The following is a 21,303-nucleotide window of genomic DNA, read 5'->3' on the forward strand; positions in this document are numbered from 1 at the left end:
AGAGCATATGACACTAAAAGTATCACTGTGGCGGTTTTTGGAAAACACAGCCACGCTACATGAACACAGTGTTGGGTGTTCTTTTATATCCCATTACCAAGGCCAAAGGATTCAGAATATCTGGTTATAGGGAGCTTGTTTAAGCCTCTTGTCCCCTCTCCCAGACCACTGAGCCCTTGGGGAAAGGTGGTTTGTTTTTTGTTTTTTTTGCAATGGGGGGATACATGATTCCACTCTGTCACCCAGGCTGGAGTGCAGTGGCATGATCATGGCTCACTGCAGTCTCAACCTCCCAGGCCTCCAGCAATCCTCCCAGCCTCAGCCTTCCGAGCAGCTAGACCACAGGTGTGCACCACTGCACCCAGCTAACTTTTCAATTTTTTGTAGAGACGGGGTTTTGCCGTGTTCCCCAAGCTGGTCTCGAACTCCTGAGCTCAAAAGATCTGCCCACCTCGGCCTCCCAAAGTGCGGGGATTATAGGCATGAGTCACTGGCCTGGGAAACCTTTACAGTTAGAGCTTTGCTGAAAACAGAGGCCAGAGGCCCAAAACGTAGAAAAAACATAGAAGAGGCAGGAAGCAGTGTCAGTGGTTAAGAAGCAGACCTTGGAGCCAGATGGAAAGGACTGAATCCCAACTCTGTGCAGACAGCTCTGTGGCCTAGAGCAAGAGCCTCTCTGTGCCTCAGTTTCCTCATCTGTAGAATGAGGGGAATAATAGGGTTGTCATAATAATTTGACAGCCCTGTGCCTGGCACATAAGTGCCCAGTGAATATTAGCCATTTATGAAACTAATTATCATTATTGGTATTATTTCAGCTCCTTGTAAAAAAAAGCTTATGTCTCAGCAAGAGCTATAGATCCTGCCCCACTCCTGCCAGTCCTGGAGAAGATTTCTTGGCAGTCACTCCCTTTTATTTTGTGATTGACCTCATCAGGGAACCTGCAGGAAACATGAGCTCCCAGTAATACCCTAGCTGTATATAGGGATTTCATCTGTCTGATTTTGTCTAGTCACCCAGGTCTTAGAATCTTGACTTTCCAGGAAAAAAATTTTTAAAAAAGAGCATTTCATGTATTTTCTAAATTTTTCTCATTTGTAAATTAACATGCTCTGTTTCCTCAATTCTAAGCTCCCCCCCAACCTTAAGACCATTGATTTTTATAACTTGTTAGGTTGGTGGGGGAAGAGTGCCAATCTCAACAACATAGTACATTCCAATCTCAACAACACTAAAATGTAGAAAGGTACAAATTGGAATTAAGGAAACACATTGAGTTCACTAGAATTTAGAAGTCTAGTAAAACACCTTAGGACTCCTTATAATTAGGTTGGGTGTGTAGTTTTAGGAGGATACTTTTGAGCAGGAGAGGACACTGGTCGGCACCTGGTCACAAGCATAAAACTGGGATTTGGCTGGGTGCGGTGGCTCACGCCTGTAATCCCAGCAGTTTGGGAGGCCAAGGTGGGCGGATCACCTGAAGTTGGGAGTTTGAGGCCAGCCTGACCAAACTCCCAAGGAGACCATGGAGAAACCCCATCTCTACTAAAAGTATGAAATTAGGCAGGCATGGTAGTGCATGCCTATAATCCCAGCTACTCAGGAGGCTGAGGCAGGAGAATCGCTTGAACCTGGGAGGCAGAGTTTGCGGTGAGCCAAGATTGCACCATGGCACTCCAGCCTCGGCAACAAGAGTGAAACTCCGTCTCAAAAAAAACAAAAACTGGGATTTGCCTGAGCAGACTAGAATACCTGCTCCCCTAACCTAAAACCCTGAGTTAAAACTAGAGCTAACCACAGTTAACACACCAGGCCCTTGGCTTCCATTTCTTCTCTCAGTGGTTGTATTTTCACACCATGAATCTTTCTTAACCTTTTTAATATTTATGTCATGAATATTTTCCCATGTTATGAAAGCAAGATTATTTAAAGCTACATTTTTCACAATTACAAAAGTAGTAATATTTTTAATACAAACATTTAGAAAACACAGAAGCAGCATGAAGGGGAAATAATCACTCATAATACCATGACCCCCAAAGAGTCACAGTTAGCATTTTGTCTGCAGTATTTTTCTTTAAATATATTATCTGTGGTTTTATTAGGGTGGTGGAAAGGGTGGAGTTACAACTTCTATGCCTGATTTCTTTTTTCTTTACTAGGTGAACATTTTTGTTAATGGCTACATAGTATTTTGTCATAAGGCTAAACTATAATTTATCTAATTAACAAGTAGTATTTCATATCTACAGGTTTTGTAATTTTTCCACTTTTATAACACTGTCATAACTATTCTTGTAAATAAATCTTGGCCTATATGCATGAGTGTTTTAAAATTATTAGAGGTGAAGTTATTGGGTCACAGAATATGCATTTTTTTTTAGATATTCGATAATTTAATGCTAAGTCCAGAGGTGCCTTTTAGACCCAAGCTCAACCATCAACCCTTAAATGTTAGTCGTTATTTCACTACTTATTATGTACTTTATAATGTGCTATATTATATACTTACTTTGTGTCAAGCACAGTGCTTTATATGTATTAACTGATTTTACCCTCATAACTTCCTTGTAGAGTATATGATCCCTTCCATTATATAGGTGAAGAAATTGAGACATGATAAAATTAAGGCCACACCACTTGAAAATGGCACCAGCCATTGAACTGAGTGGAAATACAACAGGGTTTACATAGAAATGAACTCAGGGCATGGCTGGAGGGACCACTCCCTGGCTAATATCTATGAAAGGTTACTGACTTCTCCAGACTAGCTGAGTAGCCATTCCTAGAAGCCCAATACTTAATCTAAGGAGGGACAAAGGTCTGGTCCCACTGAGTAGGACAAACACATAGTGAGTTCTTTTGTTGAGTGGCCGCCTTATGAGATCCAAAGAAACCCAAACCCTGCCTGGATCTGAAGGAAGTTTCTTCTCATGAAGGGCATGAGAATGAGACTGGAAGGAGCTGTGGCAGATGCTAGAGAAAGCGTGGGCAGGAGAGATGCCCTCAGTATGGGGACCAGGAGGGCAGAGAGTGCTTCTTAGACGGTCTAAAAGTGTATAATACCATAGCCATTAGCCACATGAGGCTATTTAAATTTAGATTAATGAAAATCAAATCAAGAATTCAGTTCTTTGGTCACACTAGCCCATCATAAAGGCTCAGCAGTCACAGGAGGCCATGGGCTGCCTTATTGGACAGCACAGGTAGAGAACATTTCCATCATCACAGAAAGTTCTGTTGGAAATCTGATCTAGAAGCAGGAGTTTGGCAGGCATGGATTAAGGGATGGAGAGTGACCTGTAGTCTACTTCAATTTGGACATGGGTCATGCATGGGAAAGTAGAAGCAGACGTTGGAAAGGGAGTTTGGGGCTATTCCTTGGCGTGTTCAGTGAGCCTCATTTTGTGTGGACTTTGTATTAGACCTCTGTAGTAGTTAGAATACATGGTTAGATCAAACTCTCAAGTGTCTATCATGCCCATAGCCTCTTGTGAGGAAGCTATGCCAGTATGTGCTACCACCTAACCCTGGGCCAAACTGGCTAGAGCAGGGACTGCATTATCCACATCTGGACACAAGGAAGGTCTGAGGCCCATGAAGTGACTGGTAAATACGGTCCTCCCTGTGAAGAGTGTGCTGTGAGAGAGGCTGGGTCCCAGAATACATGGCAGGGACACACAGAAGCAGGAGAGAAGGATGGCCACTTGTGGCTATACCCTGAGTGGTGAGGAAGGCCCGCCAGCTCTCTCCAAAGCCTGCCTGAGAGGTGCTGAGAGGGCTCCCCAGGCCCTTTGCAACAAACCCCATTGCCAGAGGTGGCCAGAGTGCAGCCTCAGTCCTCCCTGCAGCCTCAGAGTCCGACTCCTGGAGCCACCTGCCTGACATTGAATTTTCCCTTCATTTCCTCATCTCAGTACCAACCGGATCAGGGTACCTCATGGAGGAGAAATGTAAAATAAACAGGAGTTTCAGTGAACTGTCGGTTAGGAAGGGGTATAAGCGTCTGCTGAGCCTCCAGAGAGCTGGAAGTCAAGGGTGTCTGTGAGATTCAGGCAGGTGAGGGGTTTAGAAAGGAGCGAAGCTGAGGTATTGTGGGGTGGCTTCCCTGCTGGGGGCGAAGCCAGCCTGGACTTTGGCTGTAAGGAGTCAGTCGCATCTTAGTGTGAGCCCTTTTGCTCCTTTTTCTGCTTATATAACATCTTTGTTTGGCTTGTAAAATTGCACCATGCCAGACATATTTCCAGACACCTCAGGCTCTTGTCGCTGCCCAGTTGATCCAAGCAGCTGGGTTGTTTTTCCAGCCAGTCCTGATCGTCATTGCTCCGGAAGGTTTCTTCTGGTCTTCACAGAGACTTAGATGAGCTGTGTTCAGCCTACCTTGCACCTGAGAGTCGTGGAAAGCCGCAGACAACAGCTGTCCACCTGCGGCCCACCTGGCCCCACTCAGACACCAGCCAAGGTTTGCTTGACTGCATCAGACCTGCTCCCACCTAGACTCTGCGCTGGTATTTGCACTGGTGACTTGTGAACGGAGAGCCTCATTGTTTGGTCTGGCTGTGGTCAGAATGTGAACTATTGCACTTTCATTCAGTTTATCGAAAGGAACCAAAAATCGTTGTCTACTCTTGGGTGAAGCCCCATTGTGTATCACACTGCTCAAATTGCTTATTAAACAATTATTATTTTATAGTTTTAAAAATGAAAAGAATAAATTCACAACTTCCTCTCACGCCTATAGGGGAAGAGTGATGACTGCAAATCTGAATCCTTTTTTCCCCCTCCCCTCTTTTGTCTTAATGACTGTTAATTCTTTCTCTAAGCTTATTGAGCAGTGTATTTTTTCTTTTTATTTGTTTTTTGAGACAGGGTTTCACTCTGTCACCCAAGTTGGAGTGCAGTGGCACGATCTCGGCTCACTGCAACCTCCACCTCCTGGGTTCAAGTGATCCTCCCACCTCAGCCTCCCGAGTAGCTGGGACGACAGGCATGTGTCACCAAACCTAGCTAATTTTTATGTTTTGGTTAGAGACAGGGTTTCACCATGTTGACTAGGCTGGTCTCAAACTCCTGACCTCAAGTGATCCACCTGCCTTGGCCTCCAAAAGTGCTAGCATTACAGGCATGAGCCACCACGGCTGACTGGAGCAGTGTATTTTTAAAACATTTTTTATGGAAAATTTCAGCCATGCACAAAAGTAGAGAGAATAGCACAGTGAACACTTGTGTACCTGTCACCCGACTGCAACAGTCACCAACTCAGGGTCAGTCCTTGTGGAGCTGTGGTTTCACTGCCATATTATTGTTTAACAGCTTTATTGAGATACAAATTAATATCAAAAGAGTCATTCTTTTTAAGTGTGTGCAATTCAGTGATTTTTAGTAAACTGACAGAGCTGTGCAGCCATCACCACAATCCAATTTTTGATATTTCTGTCACCCCCCCCACCCAAAGATCCCTCGTACTCGTTTGCTCCCATATTGTTGTGAAGCAGATCCTGCGTTGTTTCATCTCATCTGCAATCATTACAGTATGTGTCTAAACTGCTGGCCAGCGTATCTGCTTGTCATGGCAGTGCCTGCTCAGGCGGTCCCCATTCTGCTGATGCCTTTATAAAAGCATATGTGTTCCAGGCTACTCCCTAGAGAGCCCGCACTCAGCCTGCTGGCCATTTTTATTGTTTAGAATTCGATTCAACCCCAGATTCAGTTCTACATGACTTATTGACGGCCTACTATGTGCTGGGCACTAGGGACAAAACAGGGAATCCATGTAGTCCCTGCTGTGTGCACACAAGGTCAGACTATGTGCATAGTTGATGATGCAGTGATCAGAGGCAGCCTCGATGGGATGTGCACTTAGTAGGCTGCTTGTCTCCAACTGAAGCATCCTTCTGCCCTGATCTGAGTATGTGTGTGTGTGACACAGCGCTCCTGATGACCCTTTGCTTCTGAGTGTAAAGCCCCTACTTGTTTCAGGATGGACAGGAGAGAGTGACCATGCTGCTCTCATCCCACATGTTAGAGAGAAGACTTCGCACCAGGGTGATGGTTTTGTGTTTCTTTACTCACCTCTCCTCTAGACAGTACGTGGAGAGGGAGTAAGAACGTGGCCCAGCACAATGCCTGCGCTATAGAAGGCCCTCAGAAAAAGGATATAAAATGGCATTTGTTCATTCAATCACTTATTCAGCAGATATCTATGGAGAACCAATATACCATTCAAGGTTTCTGGCACTGGGAAAACAACAGTGAACACAACAGATCATTACAGGACTCACATTCTGGGGTGACAGACAGTAAGCAGACAGATAAAATATACAACTTCCTGGGCAGTGATAAGGGGATTGAATGAGTGGCATCTACAAATGAGAAAATATCTTTTTAAGAGGCAGAGGATAAAACTATATGTACAGTATGATCCGTTTTTGAAAAGAGGAAATAGTACATATGTGCTTGAAACATACATACATGGAAAGAGATACCTCGCAATGCCAGAGGAGGTGGTTATCTCTGAGGAGTAGCATTATGGGTAATTTTTGTTTTCTTAAATAGACACCTGCCTGAATTAATTTCTACAGTGAGTAAGTATTGATTCTATAACTAGAGTAACACTTTGTTAAAGCAAGAGACTTGACATAAGCAACCTATCTAATGGGCTCAGCCTTGTGAGTTGGAGTCCCAGAGCCCTGCTGGCCAGCGTGAGGGAATCTGAGGCAGTGTTAAACTACGGACTTTCCTTCTATCACCTAGCTCTCAGTGCTCACTCCCAGGTGGGACAGAACTTAGGCCCTTGACTGAAAACAGAGGCCAGAAGCTGGGACAGGAGGCTCTGTATACAAGAAAGTGCAGCCTGCAATGGAGCAGCGTAGTGGTTAGGAATAGGGACTCTGCAACTGCAGGCCATGGTCCCGGGCCTGGCTCCTTAACCTGGCTGTGTGACTTTGAGCAAGTTACTTGACCTTCTCTGCCTCAGTTTCTCCATAAAAAGATGATAGTAGTACTTACCCACTAGGACTGCTGTGATGAACTTAGTTAAAAATTTTAGGGGCCGGGCGTGGTGGCTCACGCCTGTAATCCCAGCACTTTGGGAGGCCGAGGCAGGTGGATCACGAGGTCAGGAGATCAAGACCATCCTGGCTAACACGGTGAAACCTCATCTCATTTAAAAATACAAAAGCCAGGCGTGGTGTTGGGCCCCTATAGTCCTAGCTACACGGGAGGCTGAGGCAGGAGAATGGCATGAACCTGGGAGGCGGAGCTTGCAGTGAGCCGAGATGGCGCCACTGCACTCCAGCCTGGGTGACAGAGCGAGACTCTGTCTGGGAAAAAAAAAAAATTTTAGTCCGGGCACAGTGACTCACACCTGTAATCCCAGCACTTTGGGAGGCCGAGGTGGGCAGATAACTTGAGGCCAGGAGTTCGAGACCAGCCCGGTCAACATTGCTGACTTCAGAGGAGACACCCCCTACCCTGGAGGTGGGTACAAGCTCAAACCACTGAGTCGTTTCAGCCCGAGCTCGCTTCTTGAGGCCTCCCTCTGGGATGTGCTCCCTTCTACGAGCCTTGGATTCAGAGAGGCCTGGATTTGCTTCTTGGTTCCACCACTCGCCATCTAGGTGATCTTCCTTGGGCAAGTGACCTGCCCTTGGTCCTCACTTTCTTTAGATCTGGGAGTTGGGCAGAGTGCCACCTGGCCACAGTTGTGAGGATCAAATGTACCAGCACTGCGCTGCCTGGTATCTAGCAGGTGTGCGGTAGATGATTGCTGCTCCACTTGCCTCCTCCCACCATGGGCTTTCCCACATCACTCCCTGGCCCTCCATACCCTCCGCCCTGCCTCAGCTAGTGCTTCCTTTGCCCCTGGGGATTCCCAAGGCCCTGACCCCCAGACATTTTCCCTGCCCATTCCTCGCTATGCTGTTCACTTTTGGTGACCACATGTCAATAACCAGTGGTGAGGCCGGAGTACCCTTTGGAGCCACAGCCTCTATGGCGAGGGACATCATTGCTATAGCAACGAGAGGCAGCAGCCCTGAAGAGGGTGCCTGCTGAGCCGGGCTGCCTGGGTCCCAGCTCTGGCTCTGGATGCACTAGTTGTATGATCAACTCAAATCACTCAATGTCTCTGTGTCTCACCTTCCTTTTTATACAGTGAGGAGAGTAATAGTCCCTACCTTGTAAGCTTGTGAGGATATGATGGGCACACAGATGTAAGGCACATAGAGCTTGGTGCATGGTGAGCGTACAATCAGGGTTAGTGATTACTTTTGCTCTTCTTGTCATCCTAGGATTCATGCTGATAACCATAGCAGATACCCTTCTCTTTGGGGTTCAATCCTCAATGCCCTGTGCCATCCCCACATTGTGTCAGCTGCCCTTGGTTCCCTTTGATGACCTGCTCCTCCAGGGGTTTTCTTGTGGAGATGACCATCCACAGCCCCGTCCTTTCGCTCTCATGCCTGTCTAAAGAAGCATGTCCTCCTGCAGTGATGACAAGAGTGAGCGGCAGAAAATGCTCTTTTTGCTGTCTTGAAGTTTAGTCAGCCCCAAAAGAAACCAGGAAATTGTGTCAGACACCGAAAGAGAAACAAGACAGAGAAAAACCATTGCTTGTTGCACAACAAAATTTGTGATTTCAGTTCAGTTCAACACAAGCACTGAACCACCAGGTTTGCTACACAATAAGTGTCAATGGTGCTTCTTGCCCTTTTGGATGCAGTGACATTTTTGGCAAGTTGAGCTTTCCAGCCCGATCTTTCTTTTTTTTTTTCCCGCTCTGTCGCCCAGGCTGGAGTGCAGTGGCACAATCTCGGCTCACTGCAAGCTCCGCCTCCTGGGTTCACGCCATTCTCCTGCCTCAGCCTCCCGAGTAGCTGGGACTACAGGTGCTCGCCACTACGCCTGGCTAATTTTTTTGTATTCTTTAGTAGAGACGGGGTTTCACCGTGTTAGCCAGGATGGTCTCGATCTCCTGACCTCACGATTCACCTGCCTCGGCCTCCCAAAGTGCTGGGATTACAGGTGTGAGCCACTGTGCCCGGCCCCAGCCCGATCTTTGTAAATGTGATCCTGACGACCTTTGCCAGTGAAGTACAGTGGTGACTCAGTGATGTGATTGTGGTACAGGCCATCTGTCTGGGCTGCACCTGTTGTGAGAAATCGGTTAGGGATGAAGAGAACATGGCCTGGCTCGAATAACAAGCAGAGAATGTTCTGGCCCCATCACTAGCCAAGAATCTGGAACCTGAATCCCTACATCACACTCACACCTTGGGTAGTCTGCCTGGAGAGCCTGAATGGCACCCTCTGGGGGCATTTGATGAGTACATTCTACCAAGTGGAAAGATGCTCTGAGGGCAGCCTCCAAAATCACCTCTTCTCCTAGTCACAAGGGACCTTGTGCTGGGTCCCTTATTGATGTTTGGCAAAAACACAGCACAGTTCTCTCCTAAAGTCCTACAGACCAGTGAAGGAGGGATGTGGGCTTTTTAAATGCAACAGAGTGTCATGGAGCTGTCACAGAGGATGGCAGGATGAGCCCAGGAACCATTCATTCACCCAGTGTTGAATTGAGCACCTACTATGTGCAGGACACATAAAGGATACAAGTGAAACCAACAGGGTCCCTGTACTCATGGAGCTTGCATTCTAGGTGGGAAGGTCGGCAGTAAACAAGTTAACCAACAAACATAGATGTAGTACAGGTTGCAAAGGTACCCTAAGAGAATATTCGGGACCTTCCTGAGGGGCCGGGTGTGAAGAACTCTAGGAACCCAATGTGTTTAGAGAAGGAGAGGTAGCTGGGATCAGAACCTGCAGCTCCACTGGGCCTCATTAGAGGATGCTGAAACTGATTCAAGAGTATGGGACTGTCGAAGGGTTTTACATTAAGACTTTAAGGTGCTCTAAAGTTGATGATGATTGCTGTGTGGACAGTGAATTGGACAGTGGACAGAAGTTTTTATTAATGGTGGCATTTCAACCAATGGGGAAAGAATGAGCTGTCCTGTAGATAGGTTAATACAATCGATTGACTGATTGGATACAGTCAGAACCCTACTATATGCTCTAGTCCCTGCCATCTACAATCCCAGGCTGGATCCCATCTAGATCCCAGGCTGGGTGCAGTGGCTCACACCTGTAATTCTTGCACTTTGTGAGGCCGAGGTGGGTGGATCACCTGAGGTCAGGAGTTTGAGACCAGCCTGGCCAACATGGTGAAACCCTGTCTCTACTAAAATACAAAAAAAAAATCTGGACATGGTGGTGGGCACCTGTAATCCCAGCTACTTGGGATGGGAGCTACTTGAAGTGGGAGAATTGCTTGAACCCGGGAGGCGGAGGCTGCAGTGAGCCGAGATCACGCCATTGAACTCCAGCCTGGGCAACAAGAGTGAAGCTCCATCTCAAAAATAATAATAATAATAATAGTAATAATAATAATAAAATAAATCCCAGATGATTAAAGAGCTAAAAATTGTATGTATATTTTTAAAGGCAGCAAATATTTATTTTTAATGTAGGAGACTTATTTATGAGTTAGGTTCTCACTTTGTCACCCAGCCTGGAGTGCAGTGGCCCAACCACAGCTTACTGCAGCCTCTAACTCCTGGGCTCAAGCGATCCTCCTGCCTCAGCCTCCTGAGTAGCTGGGACTACAGGTGCATACCACCAGGTCTGGCCAATTTTTAAATTTTTATTTGTAGAGATGTGGGTCTCACTATGTTGCCGAGGCTGGTCTCAAACTCCTGGCTTCAAGTTATCCTCCTGCCTGTCTTGGCCTCCCAAAACACTGAGATTACACCTACTGCACCCAGCCATTTTTTTTTTTTGAAATAATTTTGAGATAGAGAACAAGACACAAAACCCAGAAACTATAAAAACTGATGCATAGATTTGACTGTATAAAAACTTTTAACTTTAGTCAAACAAAAGACTAAAAATAAAGGCAAATGAGAAATGGAGAGAATATATTTGCAATATCTATAAGAGACTAAGTAAGTTAGTATTTAGAATATAAAGAGCTCTTTGAATCCATAATAAAAATAGAAGCAATAGAAAATTAAGCCAAGAACATGAAAAGGCAGTAGCCAATAAACATATGAAACGATATCCAATCCACTAGTAATTAAGGAAATGAAAATTCAAACAATAAGATATTATTTCCATTCTTTTTAAATACTGTTCATCTGTGTTGGCAAGATTCCCTGTGGAGGGAGACAGGTATCTCTTTTGGATAACATTTTGGTAACAAACAACAAAATCTTAAATGTGCATATGCTTTCACTCAGTAATTTCACTTCTAGGAATCTATCAGAAATATTCATACAGAGACCAGGCGCCATGGCTCATACCTGTAATCCCAGCACTTTGGGAGGCGGAGGCGGGCAGATCATGAGGTCAGGAGATTGAGACCATCCTGGCCAACACGGTGAAACCCCATTTCTACTAAAAATACAAAAAAGTAGCCAGGTGTGGTGGCGGGCGCCTGCAGTCCCAGCTACTCGGGAGGCTGAGGCAGGAGAATGGCGTGAACCTGGGAGGCGGAGCTTGCAGTGAGCGGAGCTTGCGCCACTGCACTTCAGCCTGGGTGACTGAGAGAGACTCCATCTCAAAAAAAAAAAAAAGAGGAAAAAAAAAAGAAATATTCATACAGTTACCAAGAAGTACGTCTAATTCTTTGCCAGGTTGTTTGTATTAATGAAAAACTGGAGATGTGCTAAATGCCCACCAATAAAAGATTAAGTAGGTCTCCTCAACCAGAGGCAATTTTGCCCCCCAGGGGACCTATGGCAGTGTCTGGAGACATTGTTGATTGTTGCAAGTGGTGAGTGGGTAAAGGCTGGTATCTCGCAGGTAAAGGCCAGGATGCTGTGATAAGACAAGCTATAGGACAGCCACCTACAACAAAGAAGTACCCAGCCCCCAATGTCAGTAATGCCAAGGTTGAGAAGCCCTGGGTTAAATAAAGCCACTGCCAGACTGGGGAATAGTATATAGCCAATGAAAAGAAAAAGGTAAAATTATATTTGCATGACATTAAAGATCTCTAAGATGTGTCATTTTAAAACTGCTTTTTTGAAACTTAATATGTGATTCTTACAATGTAAGAAAACAAAATATATGGATTTTTAAAACTACTACATATCACTTCCCCTCCCCAGAGGCAAGTGCTGTTACCAGATTCTTATGTCCTTCCAGAATTACCACCAGCCTGGACAAACAGAATCTGGTTTTCGGTACGCTGTAAACAGGTGACTCTGCTGTGCAGTTACATTCAGAAACCAGTGGTGCATCACTGACCTGCCCAAGTCCTAGAGCTCAGGACCCCTGACATATTTCCTAGATTATTCTCCCTCCCTCGAGTTTCTGTGGCATTTTCATTTGTAGATACAAAACAGAACTATGTTTTGTTTTTGGGGAGGATAGGACCATGGGCAGGACCCTGGGGCAAGATTCTGATGTTGGTGAGTGAGACAGGACCTAGAGGAAGCCACCGGGCAGGTTTCTCAGCCAGTGGGTGTTAATGAGATTGCACAAAGGCTATTAGATGATGATGACTTTAACAGGGAGGCACGGGTAAATCTCCTTACACTCAGTGCAAAATTCAGCCAAAGTTGGGAGCATACCACATTCCTCTTCCTGTCTGCCACTGCCAAGCAGTCATTTATGGGCCCACCTGCATTTACAAATGCAGGTTCCAGGCACTGCATCCTCATCTGCTTCTCTGACTTTCTGAACAAGCCTGGCTTTCATATCCTGGGGATTTCCTGGAAAGCCTCTTAGAGTTGGGTCTGAGACTTTTGATGTTGGCTTTCATCAGTTACTTCTCCGCCTCCTGCCTTCTCTCACTGAAGTTTCATTCCAAGGTCAGATGCAGGGAGAGTGGGGTTGGGTGACCTACCAGCATCCAGCCCAGGGCTTCCAAAACAAAAGGTGTCTGGGTGCCATCGTTAGCCAGACACAGGCACACTCAGTGGATCAGAGTTGGCAGAGGCATGAGGGCTCAGGTCTGCTGAGGAAATGTTCCCCAGCATGGGTGGCAGGAGACAGGGTCCTGAGACCACCAGACACCTCCCCAGCCCAGCTCAGAAGCAGGCATCTCTTGAAAACTGCCTCTCGAGTTTTCTCTAGAGATTTTTCATCTTAGACATCAAAATCTCGTTTCTTTCTGGAAGGATACTCAGCGAGGCTGAGAACCTGGGCAAACTTTCTGGCACCTGGCTGGCTGCAGGTGTACACTCAAGCTGCAACCAGACTAGTTTGGTTCCAGAGTCCTCAGGGGACCGTCACTGTCTCAGATCATGTCAGCTTGCTTCATCTCTTGTGAAATTTAAACCCTCTGCTCCTTCAAAAAAATAATCTCTTCTTTCTAGTAAGAATTCTGACAGAATGGAGTCAGAAAGGACACAGGTTTTGGGGAGTGATGTTTTTAATCTGGAATTCTAATTCCAGTGACTCTGTAGTGTCATGGCTGGTCTGTGGGACCCTTGCTTTGAGTTGAGGGCTCTTGCAGTGTTACTTTTAAACTCCTGGACATGGCTGGGCACTGTGGCTCATACCTGTAATCCTAGCACTTTGGGAGGCTGAGGTGCGTGGATCACTTGAGGTCAGGAGTTTGAGACCAGCCTGACAAATATGGTGAAACCCTGTCTCTACTGAAAATACAAAAATTAGCTGGCCGTGGTGGTGCAAACATGTAGTCCCAGCTACTCGAGAAGCTGAGGCAGGAGAATCACTTGAACCCAGGAGGCAGAGGTTGCAGTAAGTGGAGATTACGCCACTGCACTCCAGCCTGGAGCAAGACTTTGTCTCAAAAGAAAAAAATAGGCCGGGCTTGGTGACTCATGCCTGTAATCCCAACACTTTGGGAGGCCAAGGTATGCAGATCACGAGGTCAGGAGATCGAGACCCTCCTGGCCAACATGGTGAAACTCTGTCTCTACTAAAAATACAAAAATTAGCCGGGTATGGTGGCTCATACCTGTAATCCCAGCTACTCGTGAGGCTGAGGCAGGAGAATCCCTTGAATCAGGGAGTTGGAGATTGCAGTGAGCCGAGATGTTGCCACTGCATTCCTGCCTAGCGACACAGTGAGACACCATCTCAAAAAAATAAAAGAAATAAAATAAACTCCTGGACATTTATGTTAGATATTTTATTTTTATGACAGTTCAATATAAAATAACCGTTATGAGAGGAGCTAGAAGGCACCTTAAGAGGCAAGTGAACCCTTTGGGCAGCATCACTTTGAAGTCACTCTACACAGAAGCATTGTCTTCCAGGACCCTCCCAGCTGCTTCACTCGGTCCTCAAGTTGGAACCCCTGCCTCCAGTCCTCTCTCAATTCAGGCGTGTTTGTTCATGTGCTTTTCTTTCTTTCTTTTTTTTTTTCCGAGACGGAAACCTCGCTCTTTCGCCCAGGCCGGGGTTCATGCCATTCTCCTGCCTCAGCCTCCTGAGTAGCTGGGACTACAGGCGCCTGCCACTACGCCCGGCTAATTTTTTATATTTTCAGTAGAGACGGGATTTCACTGTGTTAGCCAGGATGGTCTCGATCTCCTGACCTTGTGATCCACCCACCTCAGCCTCCCAAAGTGCTGGGATTACAGGCGTGAACCACCGCGCCCCGCCGTTCATTTGCTTTTCTAACTGGGAACATGAAGACACCTGAGAGGGGTGGGTGGAGCTCGCGGGAGGAGGGCAGGGATAAACACCCCAGCGCCTTTTCCCCACTGTTGTCTTGTTCTTTCTTCTACTTCACCTTTCCTTTTTTTTCAACTTGTATATTAAGTTCAGGGGTACAAGTGTAGGTTTGTTGTATGGTAAACTTGTGTCATGGGAGGGGGTTGTTGTACAGATGATTTTGTCACCCAGGAATTAAGCCTCTAAATAATTCAGGGGGCCGCAGCATTTGCAGAAGTTACCTTCTGGCTTTAGAAGGATTTCTGAAAAGTTTGATGTCAGTGAAAAAAAAGTTTTTTTTTAATGTAATGTGCTGGCTAAGATGCTGGCTATTTAAACTTGGGATGAATGAATCCCTGGGCAAAAAGGAAGCTTTTAGGAGCATGCATAAGCACACACCATACTCTGGCTAAATTAGATTTTCTAAAATTGGGCTTTCCTAAAGAAAGGCATATGGTAGACGGCCATAGGCCAAGTGAACCGAATTCAGGAAGTGTTATTTCATGAGCACGTTTCCCAGGGAGGTTTGAGATGTTTCTAACAGAGCAGGAATGCACTTCCTATCACACAGTACTCAGCCCTGGAAGCTCGGAGCCGGACGACCTGCACAGGCCCCTTTTGTTCTCTGGGAAACTTCCACATCCCTGTGTCACCATGATAAAGAGCTAACTTTGTCTTCAGCGAAGAGTTGGAAAATTATTTTAATCTCTGCATTAAACTAGGTGCAAAATTGCCTCTCTACCTAGGAATCACACTGCATAATTGCACATTATCTGCATTTTCAGTCATACCTTGAATAATACTTCTTGAGTTCATGAGGAGGTCAGTGTGGGGCTGGGAAGACCCCTAGACTTCCCCGTGTAGGTGTGGCCTGGAAGTAAGACTGACGCAGCAGCAAAGCCCTGGTGATCACGCACACTTCTGAGTAAGGCAGAGGTGTGAATCATTATATCACCATGGCTGGCTAGCTTCAGAGGAACCGAAAAAATGAAAACACTTGGCGTTGCTCATTAGCAAAGGGAAATACACAAATGTTGAGGGACTCTTCGTGTCAGAGCTGCACTCTTCTCTTTTGATCTGGTAAGCAGAGCACTCTCCATGCCCACTTCAGGCTTCCGGCTGAGAGTCCTCTTTTAGCTGTTGTACCTGTTGCTGAGGATCTTGGTAGTGGGCTAGCCACAAGGGGCTTTAGAAACTAGGAGCATTTCAGCATCAACTGTTTTAACTGGAGTTAGATCCATTTTGTGATTTGATTTGATTTTTCTTTTTTAGAGACGCACTCTCACTCTGTCTTGCAGGCTGGAGTGCAGTGACATAATAATAGCTCACTGCAACTCGACCTCCTAGGCTCAATTCATCCTCCCACCTCAGCCTCCCAAGTCACTGAGACCACAGGTGCATGCCACCACGCCCAGCTAATTTTTGTATTTTTTGTAGAGACAGGGTCTTGCTTGTTGCCCAGGCTGGTCTCAAACTCCTGGCTTCAGATGATCCACCCGCCTCGGCCTCCCGAAGTGCTGGGATTGCAGGTGTGAGCCACTGCACCAGGCCCCATTTTGTGATTTAATTCTCATTGTAGACTGACATTTTCTACAGCAGTTTTTCAACAATAGTATTGTAGTTGAGGGGCCACATTTGGGGCTGGAGCTGGGTAATTCTTTACTATGGGAGCTCTCCTGTTTATTGCAGGGTGTTTAGCAGCACCCTGGGCCTCTACCCACTAAATGCCAGTAGCAACCCCCATCCCCACAAATTGTCTAAACCAAAAATATATCCACACATTGCCAAATGTTCCACAGGACACAAAATCGCACACCCATTCACATACCCCCTCCCCCCCCACACACACACACACGCACACACACTTTAAGAATCACTGCTCTGGCCAGGCGCGGTGGCTCGCGCCTGTAATCACAGCGACTTTGGGGAGCTGGGGCAGGCGGATCACTTGAGTTCAGGAGTTTAAGACCAGTCTGACCAACATGGTGAAACCCCGTCTCTACTAAAAATGCAAAAATTAGCTGGGCATGGTGGTGCATACCTGTAGTCCCAGCTACTCAGGAGGCTGAGGCAAGAATCACTTGAACCTTGTAGGCAGAGGTTGCAGTGAGCCAAGATCATGCTACTGCACTCCAGCCTGGGCGACAGAGTGAGACTCCATGTCAAAGAAAAAAAAAAAAAAAATCACTCCTCTATAGGAAAGAGGCAGTATAAAATAATCTTTTTCCTAAGCTGGTTGCGCATTTTAAATAGATTCCTGGCTGGAAACAATGGCTTACGTCCATAATCCCAGCACTTTGGGAGGCCAAGGCAGGCGGATTGCTTGAGCTCAGGAGTTTGAGACTAGCCTGGGCCACATGGCAAAACCCCGTCTCTACTAAAAATACAAAAATCAGCTAGGCATGATGGCACACGCCTATAATCCCAGCTACTTGAGAAGCTAGGGTGGAAGGATGGCTTGAGCCCAGGAGGTAGAGGTCTCAGTGAGCTGAGATTGGCTCACTGCACTCCAGCCTGAGAGACAGAGCCAGACCCTATCTCAAAAAAACAAAAACAAAATAAACAAACAAATAAATAAATAAATAAAGTAGATTCTAAGATTTTACACACATTGAACCCTGTGTGTTACTGGTTTGTCCTCTACATGGAGTAGACAGGTTTTCTCTTTGAGTGGCCTTCACAGAAGCTCAGACTCTTACTCATTCTACTCTCTGGTACTCATGCATTGCTAATAATAGTTCATCTGGTTATTAATCCAGTAGCAGGCTGTTAAGCATGTTCACTCGTGCTGCTATATTTCTTAGTGAGCTCTCACCACATGCCCTGATGGTGAGCAGCCTCATCTCTTAAACAGGATTCCCGCACGGTTGAGAACCCATCCACCTTTCTCGGCTTGTTATGATGAGAGCTTACACTTTTGGGAGGTAGAACTCCATCTGACATGGAGAAACATGGTCCTTAGAGTCAGACAGATCTGGATTCAAATCCCAGTTCTCCTGCTTACAAGCCAGATAGCCTTGGACTGAGATCGAACCTGCATGCCTGTTTACCCTTATGAACACGGGGATGATTTTGTCTACCTGGCAGGGTTCTGCATGGCCTTAGTGAGATCATGTATGTCAGACATCGGTAAATGGTAACTTGTTATCTGTCAGTTGATAGCTGTAAGGTATGAATTGCCATCTTTGTAGGTCAAAAACCATCAAATATTGGCAACTTCATACAATTGGACCTAATATGTAAACCCCAGGTCACCATCACGCTGTCTTCTTCGCTCTGTGGATATCCAGCAGATGAAAGGGATGGTTCTGCTTTTATATTTTACTGTTTTCCTGCTTCTTCTGAGGGGGCTTCCTGCCAGCACAATCTAACAAACTTCAGAGAGGACAAAGTCAGTCTCTGCCGTCATCAGTTGCACTCTTCCAACCTTCCGGCCAGTGTGTGTGGAAATAACCTGAATTGTATTAATAGCAGTTCTTCAGTTTGGGACTGCCGGGGGATGCTTGGTTTGTTTTCTGTTGTTTATTCCCTGGGTGCCCGTCTTGGGCAAGCATTTCTCTGATGTCTCTGTTTCTGTGGCAGGTCACTCTGCTGATTGCCTTCATCTGCGTGCGGAGCTCCCCGTGGACCAAAAACTATAGCGCCTACAGCTACTTTGAAGTGGTCACCATTTGCGACTTGATAATGATCCTCGCCTTTTACCTGGTCCACCTCTTCCGCTTCTACCGCGTGCTCACCTGTATCAGCTGGCCCTTGTCGGTAAGAGAGTGGCCTGGCCCTGTCCTCCTCATGCACAAGTCAGGATGTCAGCTGGCGTACTGAGACCTGACAGAGTTTTTCCCGTCTGTCCATCTCACCTCTTTACCCATTCTTTGCTGCCTCTGCCCTGAATTTCCTGTTGTTTGGTGAGCATCTCTGCCTGATGTCCTGCTGGTTTTTAAAACTCATTTTCCAGCTACAAGAAGTCTGTGACTATTGCCTCGTGCTTATTTTCTCAAGCAACAGAGAATGGCTGTGTGTATGAGTTGAGAAAAGGAACATGGAAGGAAGGGTATTGATGCTGTTGTGAGGATCGAATGATAAGATTTTCTGGCTAAAAGGGACTAGTAGGGGCTGAAGAGACAGTCAGAAGTTGCCAGACTTTTTCTTCCCACTGTATTATTTTTTTAAGTTTCATTGAGATGCAGTTCACATGCTGTGTTGTTCACCCATTTCAAGGGTACAATTCCATGGAGTTTAGTATATTTCCAGAGTTGTACGACCATTACTACAGTCATCTTTAGAACATTTTCATCATTTCAGAAAGAAATTCCATTCGTTTTAGCTGTCACCTCCCTAACACTCATCCCTCCGGTCCTAAGCAATCACTAATCTTCTGTCTCTAAAATGTTTCCACTCTGGACATTTCATGTAAATGGAATTGTATTTGTGGTCTTCTGTAACTGGCATCTTCCACTTAGCAGAATGTTTTCATGGTTCATCCATGTTGTAGCATGTATCATATTTCATTCCTTTTCTTCTTTTTAGAGACAGGGTCTCACTCTGTCACCCAGGCTAGAGTGCAGTGACGTGATCACGACTCACTGTGGCCTCAACCTCCCAGGCTCAAGTGATCTTCCCACCTCAGCCTCCCAAGTAGCTGGGACTACAGGTGCATGCCACCACACCTGGCTAATTTTTGCATTTTTTACAGAGATGAGGTTTCACTGTGTTACCCAGGCCAGTCTAAAACTCCTGGCCTTAAACAGTCCTCCCACCTTGGCCTCCCAAAGTGCTAGGATTACAGGCATGAGCCACCATGCCAGCCCTTTTTATAACCAAATATTATTCCATTGTGTGGATACACCAGACTGCATTTTGTTTTTCATTCATCATCAGTGGACCTTTAGGTTGTTTTTACCTTTTGGCTATTATGAATAATGCTGCTATGAACATTCATATGTAAGTTTTTTGTGTGGACATATTTTCATTTTTCTTTGGTATATATCTAGGAGTGGAATTGCTGAGTCATATGATCACTTTGTGTTTAATTGTTTGAGGAACTGCCAGACTGTATGCCAGAGTGGCTGCACTTTTACATTCCCACCAGGAGTGTGTGAAGCTTCCAGTTTCACCACGTCCTTGCCAACACTTATTATCTGACTTTCTGATTCCAGCCATTCTAGTGAGTGTAAAGTGTTATTTCCTGTGGTTTTGATTTTCAGTTCTCCAATGAGTAATGATGTTAATCATCTTTTCATGTGCTTTTGGCCATTTGTATATTTTCTTTGAAGAAATGTCTATTCGAGTCCTTTGCCTATTTTTTAATTAGGTTATTTGTCTTTTCATTATTGAGTTGTGAGAATTCTTTCTATAGTCTGGATAAAAGTCCCTTATCAGCTATATGACTTGAAAATATTTTCTCCCATTCTATTGTTTTTCACTTTTTTGATGGTGTCCTTTAAAGCACAAGTTTTTAATTTTGATAAATTCAGTTTATCTATTTCTTTTTAGCTCACGTTTTTCTTATATATAAGAAGCCATTGCCAAATTCAAATTGTGAAAATGTACTTCTATATTTTCTTCCAAGAGTTTTATAGTTTTAGTTCATATATTTAAATATTTGATCCATTTTGAGTTAATGTTTTTTGCATAGGGTGTGAGGTAAAGATTCATTTCATTCTGTTGCATGTAGATATCGAATTATCCCAACACCATATGTTGAAAAGACTATTCTTTCCTCCATTGAATGGTATTGGCACCCTTGTTGAAATCAGTTGAACATTAAATACATGGATTTATTTCCGGACTCTCAATTCTATTCCATTGATCCATATGTCTATCTTTATGCCATTATCACGCTATTTTGGTTACTGTAGCCTTGTAGTAAGTTGTAAAACTAGGAAATATGCAGCCTCCCAATTTGTTCTTCTTTTTTTTTTTTTTGAGACAGAGTCTTGCTCTGTCTCCCAGGCTGGAGTGCGGTGGCAGGATCTCGGCTCACTGCAAGCTCCGCCTCCCGGGTTCACACCATTCTCCTGCCTCAGCCTCCCGAGTAGCTGGGACTACAGGCGCCCGCCACCTCGCCCGGCTAGTTTTTTGTATTTTTTTTAGTAGAGACAGGGTTTCACCATGTTAGCCAGGATGGTCTTGATCTCCTGACCTCGTGATCCGCCCGTCTCGGCCTCCCCAAGTGCTGGGATTACAGGCTTGAGCCACCGCGCCCGGCCCTTGTTCTTCTTTTTTAGGATTGATTTGGATCATTACAATTCCATATGAATTTTAGAATCGGGGTTTCAATTTCTGCAAAAATCAGCTGGGATTATAATAGGAATTATGTTGAATCCATAGATCAATTTGGAGAATACTGCTCTCCTAATAATATTAAGTCTTATGATCCATGAACATGGGAATTTTTTCCATTTTTTAAGATAATCTTTTATTTCTTTCAATGTTTTGTAGTTTTCAGAGTAAAATTTTTGTTTGTCTGTTTGTTTTGTTTGAAACAGGATCTTGCTCTGTCACCCAGACTAGAGTGCAGTGGCAAGATCATAGCTCCCTGCATCCTCAAACTCCTGGGCTCAAGCAATCCTCTTGCCTCAGCCTCCCAAGATACTGGGACTACAGGCATGAGC

The 21,303-nt window shown here is 45.4% G+C and overlaps 1 protein-coding gene across 2 annotated transcripts in view; it reads left to right on the top strand.

Moving 5' to 3' along the window:
• CMTM7 (CKLF like MARVEL transmembrane domain containing 7) overlaps positions 1–21,303 on the top strand; it is a 64,540-nt gene that overhangs the window by 33,349 nt on the left and 9,888 nt on the right. For both annotated transcript variants that reach the window (XM_033212897.1, XM_033212896.1), the window contains exon 2: positions 18,272–18,448. In XM_033212897.1, coding sequence (XP_033068788.1) covers positions 18,272–18,448 — 177 coding nt within the window. The remainder of the gene's footprint in view (positions 1–18,271; positions 18,449–21,303) is intronic.

The sequence above is a fragment of the Trachypithecus francoisi genome, unplaced genomic scaffold (assembly GCF_009764315.1).
Source record: "Trachypithecus francoisi isolate TF-2019V2 unplaced genomic scaffold, Tfra_2.0 Lachesis_group0, whole genome shotgun sequence".
Taxonomy (NCBI): Eukaryota; Metazoa; Chordata; class Mammalia; order Primates; family Cercopithecidae; genus Trachypithecus; species Trachypithecus francoisi.